The following is an 18,532-nucleotide window of genomic DNA, read 5'->3' as shown; positions in this document are numbered from 1 at the left end:
CCAGAGAAATTAAAAAGAAAATTTACTTTCTGTAAACTCAAATGCAGAGGATATAGAACATGAAAAAATCCATCTTTTCCATGTAAAAAGATGAAGATTTATGGTGTTAATTACTGCAATAACTGCATATGCAACAAGAGGATAGTATGAGATAAAAAGAAGGATAGAAAGAAATGATTTTGCTTACCTGCCGCTTGCGAGTTGTGACGGAGAGTGCTAGAATCAGTGCCGCCGGAATGGAAACGTCGTTCTAGAAACACCAGTGACCGAAGGTAGAAGGGGAACATGAAGCATCGAACTCGAAGGTGGAGACCGTGGAGTGGACTGTGGCGTCGTGGAGAGAGAAGCTAAAAATCAATTAGGGATTTAGGTCTGGTTTTGCACTTAAGAAAGGAGGGGTTTTTAATTTTTAATTTTAACGGGTACATCGGTTACCTGACCCGCCTGCAAATAAATGGACAGACCCGAAAGGGTTTTAAACGGGTTAATATGTTGGGTGTTTAATTAAATTAATAAATTTATAATTTCTTTTTATAATATTTTAATTTATTTCGTAACACTCTCTTATTCAACTCCCAAAATAACTCTCCAAAAATCCTTTCAAATGATCCCGCCGTTTCCGCCCAAAGGCCCACACAAACTCCACACTTTTTCACGTTGCAACAACCTTCTTTCAGTAAAATCCTCAACATAAAATCGGATGGTCATCTCACGATATTGTGATGATCTATTGTACGAACCAGAGAAGCTAAAAGCAGAATCATATCCCAGGAATACGTGATCTGAGTTCACATTGTCAGGTCCATTACCATAGCCCCATCCCCTCAAAGTTCCGTGGAACACATCGATTGTGCTATCTTCTCTTGTGAGCGAGCACTCGAAGACAACCACCAAACCCTGGCCTTCATTATGATAGTTTCGAAACTCCACAACACACAGACGAGAAGAGAAGGGAAGACATTATCGACAAGAAGGTCTTGTTCTCCCAGAGTTATAGAAGGTTCTACTCTTTGAAAGACAAACAACTCTGGGATTTCCGATCCAGGGAAACAGACACAACCCTGGTGGAACACACATGACTCTGCAGAAAAAGTAAAAAATAAAAATGAAGTCAAAAACTATGACATGGATAAACGTAAACATATATCATTAACAATTTTCTTTTCCTAACAAGTAATGAAAAATCATATGAAAAAAGAAAGAGCGAGGAGACGTTTAAAGTAACCTTTTCTAGAATATCGTTAAAAATTTACTGATGGCGTCTTGATCCAGATTGAAGCAATTGCTCAAGTTAATTCTTGCGCCTTGGGGAAAAAAATCAAAAAATTCTTGCAGAAATTGACAAACTTGATGATACTCCCAATGCTGTGCAATTGTGTGCATCTATATTTCTTAAATTATGTGGAAACTCTGGTAGGACTTGAAGCCTCTCACATAGCTTAGGTCCAGATAAGACAACTTAGAAAGCTCTACAATACTTGTTGGAATGCTCTCAAAGAATTTTCTGCCAAGAAGTAAGCTTTTCAGTGAGGATAACTGACCAAGATTGTTCGGTAACTCCTCAATACAACAGTTGGTCAGATCTAGTTTCTCTAGACGGTGCAAACATAGAATGGATGTTGGTACTTCTCTTGAGCAACCCTCTCCGCTTTAAGCCCCCTCAAAGTTGTTAAATTTCCCAGTTATCAAGCAAACCTTCAAGTTTTGAACACCCATAGAGTTGAGATGTTCAAGAGATCTTAACTTGCAGATATTGCTTGGAACCCTCTCAAGCATTAAGCAGTCTTTGAGATTCAATTTAACTAGTCTGGATAAATTCTCTATTGACGACGGCAACTCCTCTATTGCAGTTTCATCTAAATATAATTCTTTCATATTCCAGGAGATTTGTGGAAACTTCTTCAGATTTGAACAGCCAGAAAAGATTACTTTTTCGAGAGATTCTAGACGAATGTCTGTCGGAAGACTACCAAGGCTTTTACAATGCCTTAGATTTATGATAAGGAGCTTATAATTGAGACCATCAATGGATGAGGTAATCTCACACAAACTTGTACAACTCTCTAAAATCAATTTTCAAGATTTGGGCAACGAGAGATCTTGAATTCTTAGATTTTAGAGAAACTGGATCAATATGTTTCAATTTATGAAGCTGTAAATAGAAAAGAAATAATTAGTAACATATATTGAGAACTTAGAAAGAAATATTGGAATATTAATACCGCTACATTACCTGGGCACTAGACCAAAGTTGTTCAATTGCTATGAGGCATGTCAAGCGCAACAAGGTTCTTCCAAAGTTTTGTCTGCAACGTTCAATGGACATCCATGCCAACATAAGTACCGTAGCTTAGTCGAACCATAACAAGCTCGTCGGAAACATGGACCTTATTGATATTATTTCTTCATAGTGCGCATTATGTAGTTTAAACAATCTAAGTCGTCCATCTTTGCTAAAGCATTAGGTTGTAAGTAAATGATCTCTCTTCCTTTAGACATGTCTAAACATATGCCTTCTATTGCATTAGATATCTGATACAAGGAAGATAATAACGAGGAATGAGCTACAAAGTATTTAAGAGTTTATCAACATGATAGTATTTTTGTCGACTTTCTTCTAATGATTAAACATAAGCAAAATTCATCCAAGCTAATCTATTATTAGGAAAACTGGAAACAAATTCTAAAAGTGATATTATATTAGATCTCGTGGTTTATAAAATATCAAATCAAAATTTATCTAATGCGTTCGGCACTTACCTTATTTTCTTCCAACTTTATAGATCTTCATGACCTAAACGGCTACGTTTACCAGGATCTCCCGTAGATTCTTGTCTGTCTATTTCCCAACCCATTTCTTAAGCAAACCATGCACCATTATCTTGTTATCCTCTGATATAGTTATGAGACACTTATCAGCGAGATCAATTAATGCAATTTCAACCTCCCGTCATCAGCATCCGAAGATTTAACACAAAATCTTTAGTCTCCCCTCAAGGAAACATGCAATATCTAGAAATATGCACTGCTCAACATCATTTAGTCCGTCATAACTTATTTTCAACACCTTGTAAATATCCTCAGGAAGAATTCTTTCGAACTTTTTTAATGCACTTTCCCAAACTTGTTTCGACTTGCCAGAAGTAACAACCTAACACTTTAATAGCTAATGAACCCTCTGGTATATTTTACTACCCTATTTGACAAGTCATCATAATCTATATTGGGACATTTTGTCGAAAGCGTACCAACTAAAGTTGAAGAGCATCATTCCCAAATAGCCCCTTCCTCGTATATATTAATGTCATCCACTCCACAATTTCGAAGCACTTGTTTGTTTGTTGTTGTTATAATAATTCGACTTCCTGAACCCAGCTGTTCAATATCATCAATTAAAGATTCAACTTGCTCTATAGTAGTCACATCATCAAAAACAATGAAACTCTTTTATGACTAACTTCCTTTTGTGAAGCTGATAGGATGCTTCAATATAGTAGAAAAAAGTTCTTGTCGCATTAGACGTAGTCCATGATGACTTGCTGATTCTTTCCTAATATTTTCAGCAAAGTATGAACCTTCAAACTGTATGCTGATTTGTTGAATACTTTTTGCAATAGTTGTCTTGCCTATACCAGACATTCCCCAATTCTACACTATACATTTCCCTGCCAAATTTCAATAAAGGTTCAATTTCGAGAATTATTCGTTCTACTCCAACCATTTCTTGTCACTATTACTTGGGGACATGAACTTTAAGATGTTCAAAATATCTTCGAGAACTTTCATAACAAGGATAATCAGACCTAAAAAAAAAAAGGAAAACTGTTATAAATGTAATAAATCATTAAGAATGAAAAAAAAAAATAAAAAATCCAACAACAGTTGATTGTAATGAAGTTTACCAATTAAATATTATTCAACAATTGAAGAAAACTTTAGATGCGGGAAACATGCCACTATATTTATGCACCCATCCAATATACCCACACACATACATGTATATACATACACATACATACATATATGTAGATGTATATACACACATATATATTATATTGACAAAAGATAATTAGAAAAGTTCAAATATGAATTACTGGCTAGCAAAAAGATTGTGAGAAAAAATAGTTATGTTCTCATCAGTCAAAACTTTAACATTCAAAATTTCACTAATTTTGCTAGATTGATCCTTGAATATGAAAACATTACGAAACTTATGATGGTTTGATGATATTGTCAATTAATGAATTTCAGTAATCAAAGTTCAAACAAACGTAAAATATTTTGCAAAAGTCAGTAACCATCTACTTGATTTGTGAATTTTAATGTAGGAGTATCTTTAATTTATTAGGCCTTGATTTTAAAAAAAAAAAAAAAAAAATCTTCATCATCCATGGAATATATATCTAATCTCTCTTAAACTACTTGATATATAATGTGAAAGTTAACATCAGCTAAAACAGTAAGAGTACTAAATTACAGAGTAGAAAATTACGGTTCAACTTTTGATGTTCGGCCGGATAGATTAGCTGCGCTTGTCAAAGCCTTCTTCCATTTCTCCACCTTATCTTTAAATTGTTCTTCAGTCATTTGTAGCTTCTCTAACTTCTCCTCATCAAAACTTTCTACAAGTTTAGCAAATCCATCCCCAAAAGTTCCAGTTTGATTCCTTACATCGGTTGGATCTACGTGATAGAAAACTGGGATTACAGCCTGTTTATGCGTTTCCTTGCACTCCATGATCTTCACAAGTTCATCAAGACACCATCTTGAAGATGCATAACCTTTCGAGAAAGTAATAACTGAAATCGCTGATTCTTCGATTGCATTCATAAGAGATGGCGAAATCTCCTCTCCTCTGTTAAGTTCATCATCAATGAAAACATTTATACTTTGATGCTTCAAAATTCCGTGTAAAGTGCCGTTAAAAGTGGAGCGGGTGTCCTCGCCACAGAAACTGAGGAATACATGATGCTTCCTCACTTCAACAGTAGTGGAAGAAGAAGAAGAAGAAGCCATCCTACTTCATAGGCTTTCGAAAATAAATCAAAATTTGTTTTCTCCCTTGATTCTTCTAGTTTACTCCTATTCTCTTCTTCCGTGAAACTAATGAAATCATCTCAAGAAGAGTGGAAGAAGAAAGAAGAAGCCATTTCAAGAAAAATTAAGCAAACATCTCAACAGTAGATCTCAATTATAAAAGCGTGTGGTCCATCTTCCGCGAACCTTCAGTAAAGTTGTCGGTTTCTGGTCCCATCTTCGTTGATTTAACTGAATAAAGATAGGCGAACCTTTGGTAAAGTTGTCGGTTCCTGGTCCCATCTTCGTTGATTTAATTGAATAAAGGTAGGCCGAGCATCACGATTTTTTCTCAGATTTGTCTCAAACAATGATTATTAACAATGTGTTTTGATATTCTTTAATGCGACACTGTCTGTATTTTTTATTACTTTTGGATTAATTAGAATATTTTCTTTGAAAAGATGCTTCAGAACCGCTTCTAAACGACGAGTTTTTATGATTTTGATAATTTTTGAATTAATTACTTGCTTTCAAAGTGCTTTTTCTCTCAACTTCCTTCCAATCCTTGTAAATCACTTCGTTTGGTTTAAATCAATGCAGTTTGATGCTTTTGCTGTCAAAAATTAATCTTTTAATTTTCTTTGGAACTGATTCTGACTGATGCGATTTGGTGCCTTATGCTAGCTGTATATTTGATAAATGTTAAGAGTTAATGAGAAGGCCCCTCTATATTATATATATATATATATATATAAACGAAATAGAGACAACAACAACAGAAATAAAATATAACAGTAAAATAAATCAAACAGTAAACAAAGAAAATAATACGCACGATTTATCTTGATTCACCCAATGTGGGTTATGTCCAGCTGAGTCAATATTATTAAAATATTTCTCATCTCTCTCGTTTACAATGAATGAATTATCCTATGATTTGCTATCTCACTCATAACAAGAAAAAAAGTATGTTTAGATACTAGGTTTAAGATACTAAACCTAGTTTTATAAGAATTCTTATTCCTAAGTCCAACCCAATAAGGAATTAGTAACTTACAAAGAATCCTACAGCGATTTTACATGAAAAAACCCAAAACCGTCTACGGACTCGAGAGACCCCCGAATGCGTCAGAGGGTTCTGGTAACTCCTCATACACACAGTTGGTCAGATCTAGTTTTCTAGACGGTGCAAACATAGAATGGATGTTGGTATTCTTGTAGCAACCCTCTCCGCTTTAAGCCCCCTCAAAGCTGTAAATTTCCCAAGTATCAAGCAAACCTTCAAGTTTTGAACACCTGAGAGATTGAGATGTTCAAGAGTTAACTTGCAGATATTGCTTGGAACCTCTCAAGCATTAAGCAGTCTCTGAGATTCAATTTAACTAGTCTGGATAAATTCTCTATTGACGACGGCAACTCCTCTATGCAGTTTTCTAAATATAATTCTTTCATATTCCAGGAGATTTGTGGAAACTTCTTCAGATTTGAACAGCCAGAAAAGATACTTTTTCGAGAGATTCTAGACGAATGTCTGTCGGAAGACTACCAAGGCTTTTCAATGCCTTAGATTTATGATAAGGAGCTTATAATTGAGACCATCAATGGATGAGGTAATCTCACACAAACTGTACAACTCTCTAAAATCAATTTTCAAGATTGGGGCCAACGAGAGATCTTGAATTCTTAGATATTAGAGAAACTGAGATCAATATGTTTCAATTTATGAAGCGTAAATAGAAAAGAATAATTAGTAACATATATTGAGAACTTAAGAAGAAATATTGGAATATTAATACCGCTACATTACCTGGGCACTAGACCAAAGTTGTTCAATATGCATGAGGCATGTCAAGCGCAACAAGGTTCTTCCAAAGTTTTGTCTGCAACGACAATGGACATCCATGCCAACACTAAGTACCGTAGCTTAGTCGAACCATAACGAACGTCGTCGGAAACATGGACCTTATTGATATTATTCTCTTCATAGTGCGCATTATGTAGTTTAAACAATCTAAGCGATCCATCTTTGCTAAAGCATTAGGTGTAAGTAAATGATCTCTCTCCTTTAGAAATGTCTAAACATAGCCTTCTATTGCATTGATATCTGATACAAGGAAAGATAATAACGAGGAATGAGCTACAAAGTATTTAAGAGTTTATCAACATGAATAGTATTTTTTGTCGATTCTTCTAAAATGTAAACATAAGCCAAAATTCATCCAAGCTAATGCTATTATTAGGAAAACTGGAAACATAATTCTAAAAGGATATATATTAGATCTCGTGGTTATAAAATATCAAATCAAATATTATCTAATGCGTTCGGCACTTACCTTATTTTCTTCCAAACTTTATAGTATCTTCAGATACCATAACGGCTACGTTTACCAGGATCCCGTAGATTTGTCTGTCTATTTCCCAACCCATTTCTTGAAGCAAACCATGCACCATTATCTTGTTATCCTCTGATATAGTTATGAGACACTATAGCGAGATCAATTAATGCAATTTCAACCTCCCCGTATCAGCATCCGAAGAGTTTAACACAAAATCTTAGTCTCCCCTCAAGGAAACAGCAATCTAGAAATATGCAAGCTCACATCATTAGTCCGTCATAACTTATTTTTCAACACTTGTAAATATCCTCAGAAGAATTCTTTCGAACTTTTTTAATGCACTTTCCCAAACTTGTTTCGACTTGCCAAGAAAGTAACAACCTAACACTTAATAGCTAATGGAACACTCTGGTAATTTTACTACCCTATTTGACAAGTCATCATAATCTATTTGGGACGATTTTGTCGAAAAGCGTACCAACTAAAAAGTTGAAGAGCATCATTCCCAAATAGCCCCTTCATCTCGTATATATTAATGTATCCACTCCACAATTTCGAAGCACTTGTTTGTTTGTTGTGTTATAATAATTCGACTTCTGAACCCAGCTGTTCAATATCATCAATTAAAGATTCAACTTGCTCTTAGTAGTTACATCATCAAAACAATGAAAACTCTTTTATGACTAAGCCTTCCTTTTGTGAAGCTGATAGGAGGCTTCAATATAGTAGAAAAAAGTTCTTGTCGCATTAGACGTAGTCCATGATGACTTGCTGATTCTTTCCTAATTTTAGCAAAGTATGAACCTTCAAACTGTATGCTGAATTTGTTGATACACTTTTTGCAAAGTTGTCTTGCCTATACCAGACATCCCATATTCTACACTAATAACATTTCCCTGCCAATTTCAATAAAGGTTCAATTTCGAGAATTATTCGTTCTACTCCAACCAATTTCTTGTCACTATTACTTGGGGACATGAACTTTAAGATGTTCAAAATATCTTCGAGAACTTTCATAACAAGAGGATAATCAGACCTAAAAAAAAAAAAGGAAAACTGTTATAAATGTAATAAATCATAAGAAATGAAAAAAAAAAAAAAATCCAACAACAGTGATTGTAATGAAGTTTACCAAAATATCAACACAATTATGAAGAAAACTTTAGAGCGGGAAACATGCCACTATATTATGCACCCATCAATATACCACACACACATACATGTTATAATACATACATACATATATGTAGATGTATATACACAATTATATAATATTGACAAAAGATAATTAGAAAAAGTTCAAATAGAATTACTGGCTAGCAAAAAGATGTGAGAAAAAATAGTTATTGTTCTCATCAGTCAAAAAACTTTAACATTCAAAATTCACTAATTTTCTAGGTGATCCTGAATATGAAAACATTACGAAACTTATGATGGTTTGATGATATTGTCAATTAATGAATTTCAGTAATCAAAGTTAAACAAACGTAAAATATTTTGCAAAAGTCAGTAACCATCTACTTGATTTGTGAATTTAATGTAGGAGTATCTTTAATTTATTAGGCCTTGATTTTAACACAAACTTTCTGTAAACTCAAATGCAGAGGATATAGAACATGAAAAAATCCATCTTTTCCATGTAAAAAGATGAAGATTTATGGTGTTAATTAGTTACTGCAATAACTGCATATGCAACAAGAGGATAGTATGAGATTAAAAAGAAGGATAGAAAGAGAATGATTTTGCTTACCTGCCGCTTGCGAGTTGTGACGGAGAGTGCTAGAATCAGTGCCGCCGGAATGGAAACGTCGTTAGCTAGAAACACCAGTGACCGAAGGTAGAAGGGGAACATGAAGCATCGAACTCGAAGGTGGAGACCGTGGAGTGGACTGTGGCGTCGTGGAGAGAGAAGCTAAAAATCAATTAGGGATTTAGGTCTGGTTTTGCACTTGAAGAAAAGGAGGGGTTTTTAATTTTTAATTTTAACGGGTACATGCAGGTATACCTGACCCGCCTGCAAAATAAATGGACAGACCCGAAAAAGGGTTTTAAAACGGGTTAATATGTTTGGGTGTTTAATTAAATTAATAAATTTATAATTTCTTTTTAATAAATATTTTAATTTTATTTCGTAACACTCTCTTATTCAACTCCCAAAATATACTCTCCAAAAATACTTTCAAAATGATCCCGCCGTTTCCGCCCAAAAGGCCCACACAAAACTCCACACTTTTTCACGTTGCAACAACCTGATCTTTCAGTAAAATCCTCAACATAAAATCGGATGGTCATCTCACGATAATTGTGATGATCAATATTGTACGAACCAGAGAAGCTAAAAGCAGAATCATATCCCAGGAATACGTGATCTGAGTTCACATTGTCAGGTCCATTACCATAGTCCCATCCCCTCAAAGTTCCGTGGAACACATCGATTGTGCTATCTTCTCTTGTGAGCGAGCACTCGAAGACAACCACCAAACCCTGGCCTTCATTATGATAGTTTCGAAACTCCACAACAACACAGACGAGAAGAGAAGGGAAGACATTATCGACAAGAATGTCTTGTTCTCCCAGAGTTATAGAAGGTTCTACTCTTTGAAAGACAAACAACTCTGGGATTTCCGATCCAGGGAAACAGACACAACCCCTGGTGGAACACACATGACTCTGCAGAAAAAGTAAAAAATAAAAAATGAAGTCAAAAACTTATGACATGGATAAACGTAAACATATATCATTAACAATTTTCTTTTCCTAACAGAAGTAATGAAAAATCATATGAAAAAAGAAAGAGCGAGGAGACGTTTAAAGTAACCTTTTCTAGAATATCGTTAAAAAATTTACTGATGGCGTCTTGATCCAGATTGAAGCAATTGCTCAAGTTAATTCTTGCGCCTTGGGGAAAAAAATCAAAAAAATTCTTGCAGAAAATTGACAAACTTGATGATACTCCCAATGCTGTGCAATTGTGTGCATCTATATTTCTTAAATTATGTGGAAACTCTGGTAGGACTTGAAGCCTCTCACAATAGCTTAGGTCCAGATAAGACAACTTAGAAAGCTCTACAATACTTGTTGGAATGCTCTCAAAGAAGTTTCTGCCAAGAAGTAAGCTTTTCAGTGAGGATAACTGACCANAAGTTAACGGCCAGAGAAATTAAAAAAGAAAATTTAATTTCTGTAAACTCAAATGCAGAGGATATAGAACATGAAAAAATCCATCTTTTCCATGTAAGAAGATGAAGATTTATGGTGTTAATTAGTTACTGCAATAACTGCATACGGAACAAGTGGATAATATAAGATTAAAAAGAAGGATAGAAAGAGAATGATTTTGCTTACCTGCCGCTTGTAAGTTGTGACGGAGAGTGCTAGAATCAGTGCCGCCGGAATGGAAACGTCGTTCGCTAGAAACACTAGTGACCGAAGGTAGAAGGGGAACATGAAGTATCGAACTCGAAGGTGGAGACCGTGGAGTGGACTGTGGAATCGTGGAGAGAGCAGTTAAAAATCAATTAGGGATTTAGGTCTGGTTTTGCACTCGAAGGACAGGGGGGGTTTTTTATTTTTTACTTTAACGGGTACCCACAGGTATACCTGACCCACCCGCAAAATAAATGGGCAGAACCGGGTAAGGGTCTTAAAAAGGGTTTATATCGTCGAAAAACCGGTATGCAGCTGTGGACGGAGTCCGTTTCGACACAAAACTCCACACTTTTTCACGTTGCAACAACCTGATCTTTCAGTAAAATTCTCAACATAAAATCGGATGGTCATCTCACAATATTTGGGATAATTAATATTGTACGAACCAGAGAAGTTAAAATCAGAATCATATCCCAGGAATACGTGATCTGAGCCCACATAGTCAGGTCCATTACCATGGTTCCATCCCCTTAAAGTTCCATGGAACACATCGATTGTACCATCTTCTCTTGTGAGCAAGCACTCGAAGACGACCACCAAACCCTGGCCTTCATTATGATAGTTTCGAAACTCCACAACAACACAGACGAGAAGAGAAGGCCAAATGTCACGAATTTCTTGTTTTCCCAGAGTTATAAAAGATTCTATTCTTTTAAAGACAAACAACTCTGGGATTTCCGATCCAGGAAAACAGACACAACCACTGTTGTAGTTTCGTGCAATTCCATAAATCTGTACAAAAAGTAAAAAATAAAAAATGAGGTCAATCACTTATGACATGGGTAAACGTAAACATATATCATTAACATAACAGAAGTAATGAAAAATCATAAGAAAAAAGAAAGAGCGAGGAGACCTCTAGAAGAGGCTTATCGTTAAAAAATTCACTGATGGCGTCTTGATTCAGACTGAAGCAATTGCTCAAGTTAATTCTTGAGCTTTCGGAAAAAAATTTCTCGAAGAAAATTGACAAACTTGATGATACTCCCAATGCTGTGCAATTGTATGCATCTATATGTCTTAAATTACGTGGAAACTCTGGTAGGACTTGAAGCCTCTCACAATAGCTTAGGTCAAGATAAGACAACTTAGAAAGCTCTACAATACTTGTTGGAATGCTCTCAAAGAAGTTTCTGCCAAGAAGTAAGCTTTTCAGTGAGGATAACTGACCAAGATTGTTCGCTAACTCCTTAATACAACAGTTGGTCAGATCTAGTTCTTCTAGACGGTGCAAACATGGAATGGATGTTGGTACTTCTCTTGTAGCAACCCTCTCCGCTTTAAGCACCCTCAAAGCTGTTAAATTTCTTAAGTTATCAAGCAAACCTTCAAGTTTTGAACACCCTGAGAGATTGAGATGTTCAAGAGATCTTAACTTGCAGATATTGCTTGGAACCCTCTCAAGCATTAAGCAGTCTTTGAGATTCAATTTAACTAGTCTGGATAAATTCTCTATTGACGACGGCAACTTCTCTATTGCAGTTTCATCTAAATATAATTCTTTCATATTCCAGGAGATTTGTGGAAACTTCTTCAGATTTGAACAGCCAGAAAAGATTACTTTTTCGAGAGATTCTAGACGAATGTCTGTCGGAAGACTACCAAGGCTTTTACAATGCCTTAGATTTATGATAAGGAGCTTATAATTGAGACCATCAATGGATGAGGTAATCTCACACAAACTTGTACAACTCTCTAAAATCAAATTTTCAAGATTTGGGGCCAACGAGAGATCTTGAATTCTTAGATATTTAGAGAAACTGAGATCAATATGTTTCAATTTATGAAGCTGTAAATAGAAAAGAAATAATTAGTAACACATATATAGTATCTTTGCTATTGAGAACTTAAGAAAGAAATGTCGGAATATTAATATCGCTACATTACCTGGGCACTAGACCAAAGTTGTTCAATATTGCTATGAGGCATGTCAAGCGCAACAAGGTTCTTCCAAAGATTTATCTGCAATGATTCTAATGGAAATCCATGCCAACATAAGTACCGTAGCTTAGTCCAACCATAACGAAGCTCGTCGGAAACATGGACCTTATTGATATTATTCTCTTCATCGTGCGCATTATGTAGTTTAAAGAATCTAAGTCGATCCATCTTTGCTAAAGCCTTAGGTTGTAAGTAAATGATCTCTCTTCCTTTAGACATGTCTAAACATATGCCTTCTATTGCATTAGATATCTGATACAAGGAAAGATAATAACGAGGAATAAGCTACAAAGTATTTAAGAGTTTATCAACATGAATAGTATTTTTTGTCGACTTTCTTCTAAAATGATTAAACATAAGCCAAAATTCATCCAAGCTAATGCTATTATTAGGAAAACTGGAAACATAATTCTAAAAGTGATATTATATTAGATCTCGTGGTTATAAAATATCAAATCAAAATTTATCTAATGCGTTCGGCACTTACCTTATTTTCTTCCAAAACTTTATAGATATCTTCATGATACCATAAACGGCTACGTTTACCAGGATCTCCCGTAGATTCTTGTCTGTCTATTTCCCAACCCATTTCTTGAAGCAAACCATGCACCATTATCTTGTTATCCTCTGATATAGTTATGAGACACTTATCAGCGAGATCAATTAATGCAATTTCAACCTCCCCGTCATCAGCATCCGAAGAGTTTAACACAAAATCTTTAGTCTCCCCCTCAAGGAAACATGCAATATCTAGAAATATGCACTGCTCAACATCATTTAGTCCGTCATAACTTATTTTCAACACCTTGTAAATATCCTCATGAAGAATTCTTTCGAACTTTTTTAATGCACTTTCCCAAACTTGTTTTGACTTGCCAAGAAAGTAACAACCTAACACTTTAATAGCTAATGGAACACCTCTGGTATATTTTACTACCCTATTTGACAAGTCATCATAATCTATATTGGGACGATTTTGTCGAAAAGCGTACCAACTAAAAAGTTGAAGAGCATCATTCCCAAATAGCCCCTTCATCTCGTATATATTAATGTCATCCACTCCACAATTTCGAAGCACTTGTTTGTTTGTTGTTGTTATAATAATTCGACTTCCTGAACCCAGCTGTTCAATATCATCAATTAAAGATTCTACTTGCTCTATAGTAGTCACATCATCAAAAACAATGAAAACTCTTTTATGACTAAGCCTTCCTTTTGTGAAGCTGATAGGATGCTTCAATATAGTAGAAAAAAGTTCTTGTCGCATTGGACATAGTCCATAAGGACTTGCTGATTTTTTTCCTAATATTTTCAGCAAAGTATGAACCTTCAAACCGTCCCCTGAATTTGTTGAATACACTTTTTGCAATAGTTGTCTTGCCTATACCAGACATTCCCCATATTCCTACACTAATAACATTTCCCCGCCAAATTTTCAATAAAGATCCAATTTCGCGAATTATTCGTTCTACTCCAACCAATTTCTTGTCACTATTACTTGGGGACATGAACTTTAAGATGTTCAAAATATCTTCGAGAACTTTCATAACAAGAGGATAATCAGACCTAAAAAAAAAAAAGGAAAACTGTTATAAATGTAATAAATCATTAAGAAATGAAAAAAAAATAAAAAAATCCAACAACAGTTGATTGTAATGAAGTTTACCAATTAAATATTATTCAAACAATTATGAAGAAAACTTTAGATGGGGCCATGGGGGAAACATGCCACTATATTTATGCACCCATCCAATATACATATATATGTGTGTGTATATATGTATGTATATATATATGTGTGTGTGTGTATATATATATATTGACAAAAGATAATTAGAAAAAAGTTCAACTATGAATTACTGGCTAGCAAAAAGATTGTGAGAAAAAATTGTTATTGTTGTCATCAGTCAAAAAACTTTTAACATTCAAAATTTCACTAATTTTGTTAGATTGATCCCTGAATATGAAAACATTACGAAACTTATGATGGTTTGATGATATTGTCAATTAATGAATTTCAGTAATCAAAGTTCAAACAAACGTAAAATATTTTGCAAAAGTTAGTAACTATCTACTTGATTTGTGAATTTTAATGTAAGAGTATCTTTAATTTATTAGGCCATGATTAAAAAAAAAAAAAAAAAATATTCATCAATCCAGTGGAATATATATCTAATCTCTCTTAGACTGCTTGATATATAATGTGAAAGTTAAAATCAGCTAAAACTGCAAGAGTACTAAATTAAAGAGTAGAAAATTACGGTTCTCCTTTTGATGTTCGGCCAGATAGATTAGCTGCGCTTGTCAAAGCCTTCTTCCATTTCTCCACCTTGTCTTCAAATTGTTCTTCAGTCATTTGTAGCTTCTCTAACTTCTCCTCATCAAAACTTTCTACAAGCTTAGCAAATCCATCCCCAAAAGTTCCAGTTTGATTCCTTACATCGGTTGGATCTATGTGATAGAAAACTGGGATTACAGCCTGTTTATGCGTTTCCTTGCACTCCATGATCTTCACAAGTTCATCAAGACACCATCTTGAAGATGCATAACCTTTCGAGAAAGTAATAACTGAAATCTTTGATTCTTCAATTGCATTCATAAGAGATGGCGAAATCTCCCCTCCTCTGTTAAGTTCATCATCAATGAAAACATTTATACTTTGATGCTTCAAAATTCCGTGTAAAGTGCTGGTAAAAGTGTAGCGGGTGTCCTCGCCGCAGAAACTGAGGAATACATCATGCTTCCTCACTTCAACAGTAGTGGAAGAAGAAGAAGAAGAAGCCATCCTACTTCATAGGCTTTTGAAAATAAGCCAAAATTGGTTTTCTCCCTTGATTCTTCTAGTTTACTCCTATTCTCTTCTTCTGTGAAACTAATGAAATCATCTCAAGAAGAGTGGAAGAAGAAAGAAGAAGCCATCTCAAGAAAAATTAAGCAAACATTTCAACGATCTCAATTATAAAAGCATGTGGTCCATCTTCCGTGAACCTGCAGTAAAGTCGTCGGTGTATTTAATTTGACTAATATAAGCTGGTAACTCACTACCAATTTTAAATAAATTAGGACTTTTTAATATTATACAAAATTTTGTTTGAGGATTTTTTAGTTAATTGTAATTTAGGAAGTTTTCCCTCACCGTAATATAAAAAGTATAATCCGGAAAAAATGTGGGCTACCGCCTATCCATAATTCCATATAATAACGGATGCTTGTATCATTAGGCAAAACCTATGGGGGTTTACTGTACAAAACCTATTATTGACTTACCTTCCCTCTAAGGGTGTATTTGATGGGAATTTTAGATTACTAGGAACATTATATTACTGGAATCTCATATTACCTTAAAGATTACTAAAAATCTTTAAGAAAATATATTCGATTAGTTGAAATAAATTGGTAAGTATATTATATTAATATGTTTGATCAGAAAGAATAAATTGGTGAGTATGTTATTTAAATTACTAAATTGTCATTTTTTTAAATTTTTATTATTAATTTTTACATAATTTTTTAACCCCCAATATTTCAAATTTAGCTAAAACACCCATGTTTATATAAAACTTTAATTTATAACAAATTCACCTCCACCACCTTGCCGCCATTGCAAACTACCACCGAAAGTCATCGAGATCTAGTCGTTAACGACCACAGATTTGGTCATTAACGACCATATCTATTCCGACTGAAATAGATCTGACCGATAAAGGTGAAAATGGCCATAATAGATCCAGGCATTTTCGGCCAGATCTGCTCCCGATATTGCCTTTTCGGCCATTAGTATGACCAAAAATGGCCATATCGGGGCCTCCCGATCATGGTGGGATGCTCATGGCGACTCCATGTGACTTCCCGCGACAATCGACTGTGGTTTGGTTGGCAGCAGCGAGTGGTGGGGGTGGTGGCTTAGGTAAGCTAAAATTTGTTTTGATTTCAAGGGTAATTTTTTGTCCAAAAAGTTAGTTAATTGGGGTGAAATGGTAAAAGTAAGATTCATGTAAATAAATTTGAAAATAAGGGCATTATTGTCATAAAATTTTATTAATAAGGGGTAGAATTGTAACAAAAAAAGATTACCCAAGTCATCTTACAATACATAAGAAAATGAAGGTAATCAAATTACCTCTAATATTATCAACAGTAACTACTATTAGTTTTTGAAGATTATCGGAATCTTATATTACTTGACAACTAAACATGGTAATCAAGTAATATAAGATGACTTAACTCTAGTAATCCCACATAACCCCCAACCAAACGTCTCCTAAGTGTTAACTAACAGAAAATGTACAGTTGAAAATATATAATAATAAGAGTAATAGTACACTTACAAATAAATTTTATAAAGATCTTTATACAAAGTGATGTGGCAAAAAATGAATAGAAGAGTGAATTTAATGACTTTGACTTTTTGTTTTACTCTTCTATTTATTTTTTGTCACCTCACTTTGTATATAAATTTTTATAAGATTTATTTATAAGTATAGTATTATTGTAATAATAATTCCTAATGCTTTCTATTATAAAAATAATAGGAAAACATGAATGGGGTTAGGGTAACTTGAACCTGGAGTTAGCTTGTAGGAAATGAAACCAAAACAGCTGCTGGCTAAAACCAATAAAAGTTTTCAGTAGAAATCATAAACCCAAAAATCACTAATATCTCCCGAATATCCCAACCCAGGTCACCCAGCCTCCTCTTCTGAACGAGTAAACCATTTGATAGATATCTTTCGTAGAAAAAATATGTGACGACTGACAAATAACCGTAAACAAGTACGATCCATTTTAAAAGTCCAAAAATGAATCCTTTTATTTGAAAAATATGAAGCATGCTGGTGGTATCAAACTCTTCAAACCTTGGAGGCCATGGAGCTAAAGTATCACTATTATCAAATGGGAGACATGCCTTCACGGCTTTAATGCAAATGGGTTTATTATTTCATTTTTTTTTTTTTTTTTTTAAATGACGTTCTACATGGGAATGGTTAGAGAGTCACAGGGGTTCTGACTGCACATGCTTAACTCATTTTCATCTTTTCACTTGGAGTTGGATTTGTATGAGAAATTGAGTGGAATCTCGTGTTAGAGTTTGGAAACAGAGAGTTGAAAAGAGTGGAAATGAAAAAGGAAATGACGTTGATAACCCTGATATTTAACGATTGAGTGTGAGAAAATTGTGGACAGGGGAGGTAAGTCGATATCGTGAAAACATTTTACAAAATAACTGTTCAAATTAATAGATTTTAATTGTTGAAAGTGAATTTGACAGAATAACAATACAAAAGATATCAAGCTGTTACTTATGAGTTGCAAGGAAATATCAAGGAAGAACTACTAAATTAAGAGCAAAAAACTTGGCCGCCGGAGATTACATGTGCTATCAGGCCATCAACTAGTCACATAACATGTAATTGATCACTTTTGGATTGGTGCATGCACCAATGAATTGTTAAATCACTTAGAAGATATTTGTCAAGTGCAACCAGCCACTAAATAACATTTGATATATCAACGTACATTATGTGCATAAACTCTTTAATCGGTGCATGTACTAAAAAGTTGCTTGATTATTTAGGAGATATTTGTTAAAGTATGACCGAAAAATAATTTTTGTGTGTGATTTTGCCGTAAGAGCTCTAGATCTTAGAAGCTCGCAAATAGTTAGTTTGACCCAGAATCAGTTCGATTCAGAGTAAGCTCGACCCAGATAAAGCTCATTACAGCGACAAATCCAAACAGTTGCTCAATGAAGTCAAAGATAAACTACAATTTAAGATATTTCGAAATAGATAAGATCAACACCACTA

At 34.5% G+C, this 18,532-nt stretch overlaps 3 protein-coding genes across 3 annotated transcripts; all 3 read right to left on the bottom strand.

The window, feature by feature from the left end:
• Positions 1–600: 600 nt before the first annotated feature.
• LOC116135174 (disease resistance protein RPP5-like) lies at positions 601–5,016 on the bottom strand. Its single transcript, XM_031420881.1, has 8 exons — positions 4,493–5,016; positions 3,738–3,803; positions 3,606–3,665; positions 2,234–2,306; positions 2,052–2,152; positions 1,696–1,987; positions 1,024–1,081; positions 601–902 (listed from the first exon to the last, which is right to left on the bottom strand). The coding sequence occupies exons 1-8, from the start codon at positions 5,014–5,016 to the stop codon at positions 601–603; spliced, it is 1,476 nt and encodes a 491-aa protein (XP_031276741.1).
• A 5,993-nt stretch (positions 5,017–11,009) lies between these two features.
• On the bottom strand, positions 11,010–14,285 carry LOC116135173 (disease resistance-like protein DSC1). Its single transcript, XM_031420880.1, has 4 exons — positions 13,213–14,285; positions 12,672–12,977; positions 11,641–12,573; positions 11,010–11,516 (listed from the first exon to the last, which is right to left on the bottom strand). Exons 1-4 carry the CDS (start codon positions 13,990–13,992, stop codon positions 11,010–11,012), a joined length of 2,526 nt encoding a protein of 841 aa, XP_031276740.1. The 5' UTR covers positions 13,993–14,285.
• A 697-nt stretch (positions 14,286–14,982) lies between these two features.
• LOC116135171 (TMV resistance protein N-like) lies at positions 14,983–15,510 on the bottom strand. The gene has a single exon (XM_031420879.1). It carries the CDS (start codon positions 15,508–15,510, stop codon positions 14,983–14,985), a length of 528 nt encoding a protein of 175 aa, XP_031276739.1.
• Positions 15,511–18,532: the final 3,022 nt, after the last annotated feature.

Source organism: Pistacia vera, unplaced genomic scaffold (genome assembly GCF_008641045.1).
Source record: "Pistacia vera cultivar Batoury unplaced genomic scaffold, PisVer_v2 Contig296, whole genome shotgun sequence".
Classification (NCBI taxonomy): Eukaryota; Viridiplantae; Streptophyta; class Magnoliopsida; order Sapindales; family Anacardiaceae; genus Pistacia; species Pistacia vera.
The sequence above is the reverse complement of the archived record's forward strand: the minus strand, read 5'-3'. Positions and strand labels throughout refer to the sequence as shown.

Coding starts and splice junctions, on each gene's coding strand:
- LOC116135174 (XM_031420881.1), bottom strand. CDS start 5,016: ATGGCTTCTTCTTCTTCTTCTTCCACTACTGTTGAAGTGAGGAAGCAT. Junction 1,082..1,695: donor TGGGTGTTCAAAACTTGAAG/GTTTGCTTGATA, acceptor CTTTTTCTGCAG/AGTCATGTGTGTTCCACCAG. Junction 903..1,023: donor GGATCGGAAATCCCAGAGTT/GTTTGTCTTTCA, acceptor ATCATAATGAAG/GCCAGGGTTTGGTGGTTGTC.
- LOC116135173 (XM_031420880.1), bottom strand. CDS start 13,992: ATGCGACAAGAACTTTTTTCTACTATATTGAAGCATCCTATCAGCTTC. Junction 12,978..13,212: donor AAGTTTTGGAAGAAAATAAG/GTAAGTGCCGAA, acceptor TCCTTGTATCAG/ATATCTAATGCAATAGAAGG. Junction 11,517..11,640: donor ACGATAAGCCTCTTCTAGAG/GTCTCCTCGCTC, acceptor CTTTTTGTACAG/ATTTATGGAATTGCACGAAA.
- LOC116135171 (XM_031420879.1), bottom strand. CDS start 15,510: ATGGCTTCTTCTTCTTCTTCTTCCACTACTGTTGAAGTGAGGAAGCAT.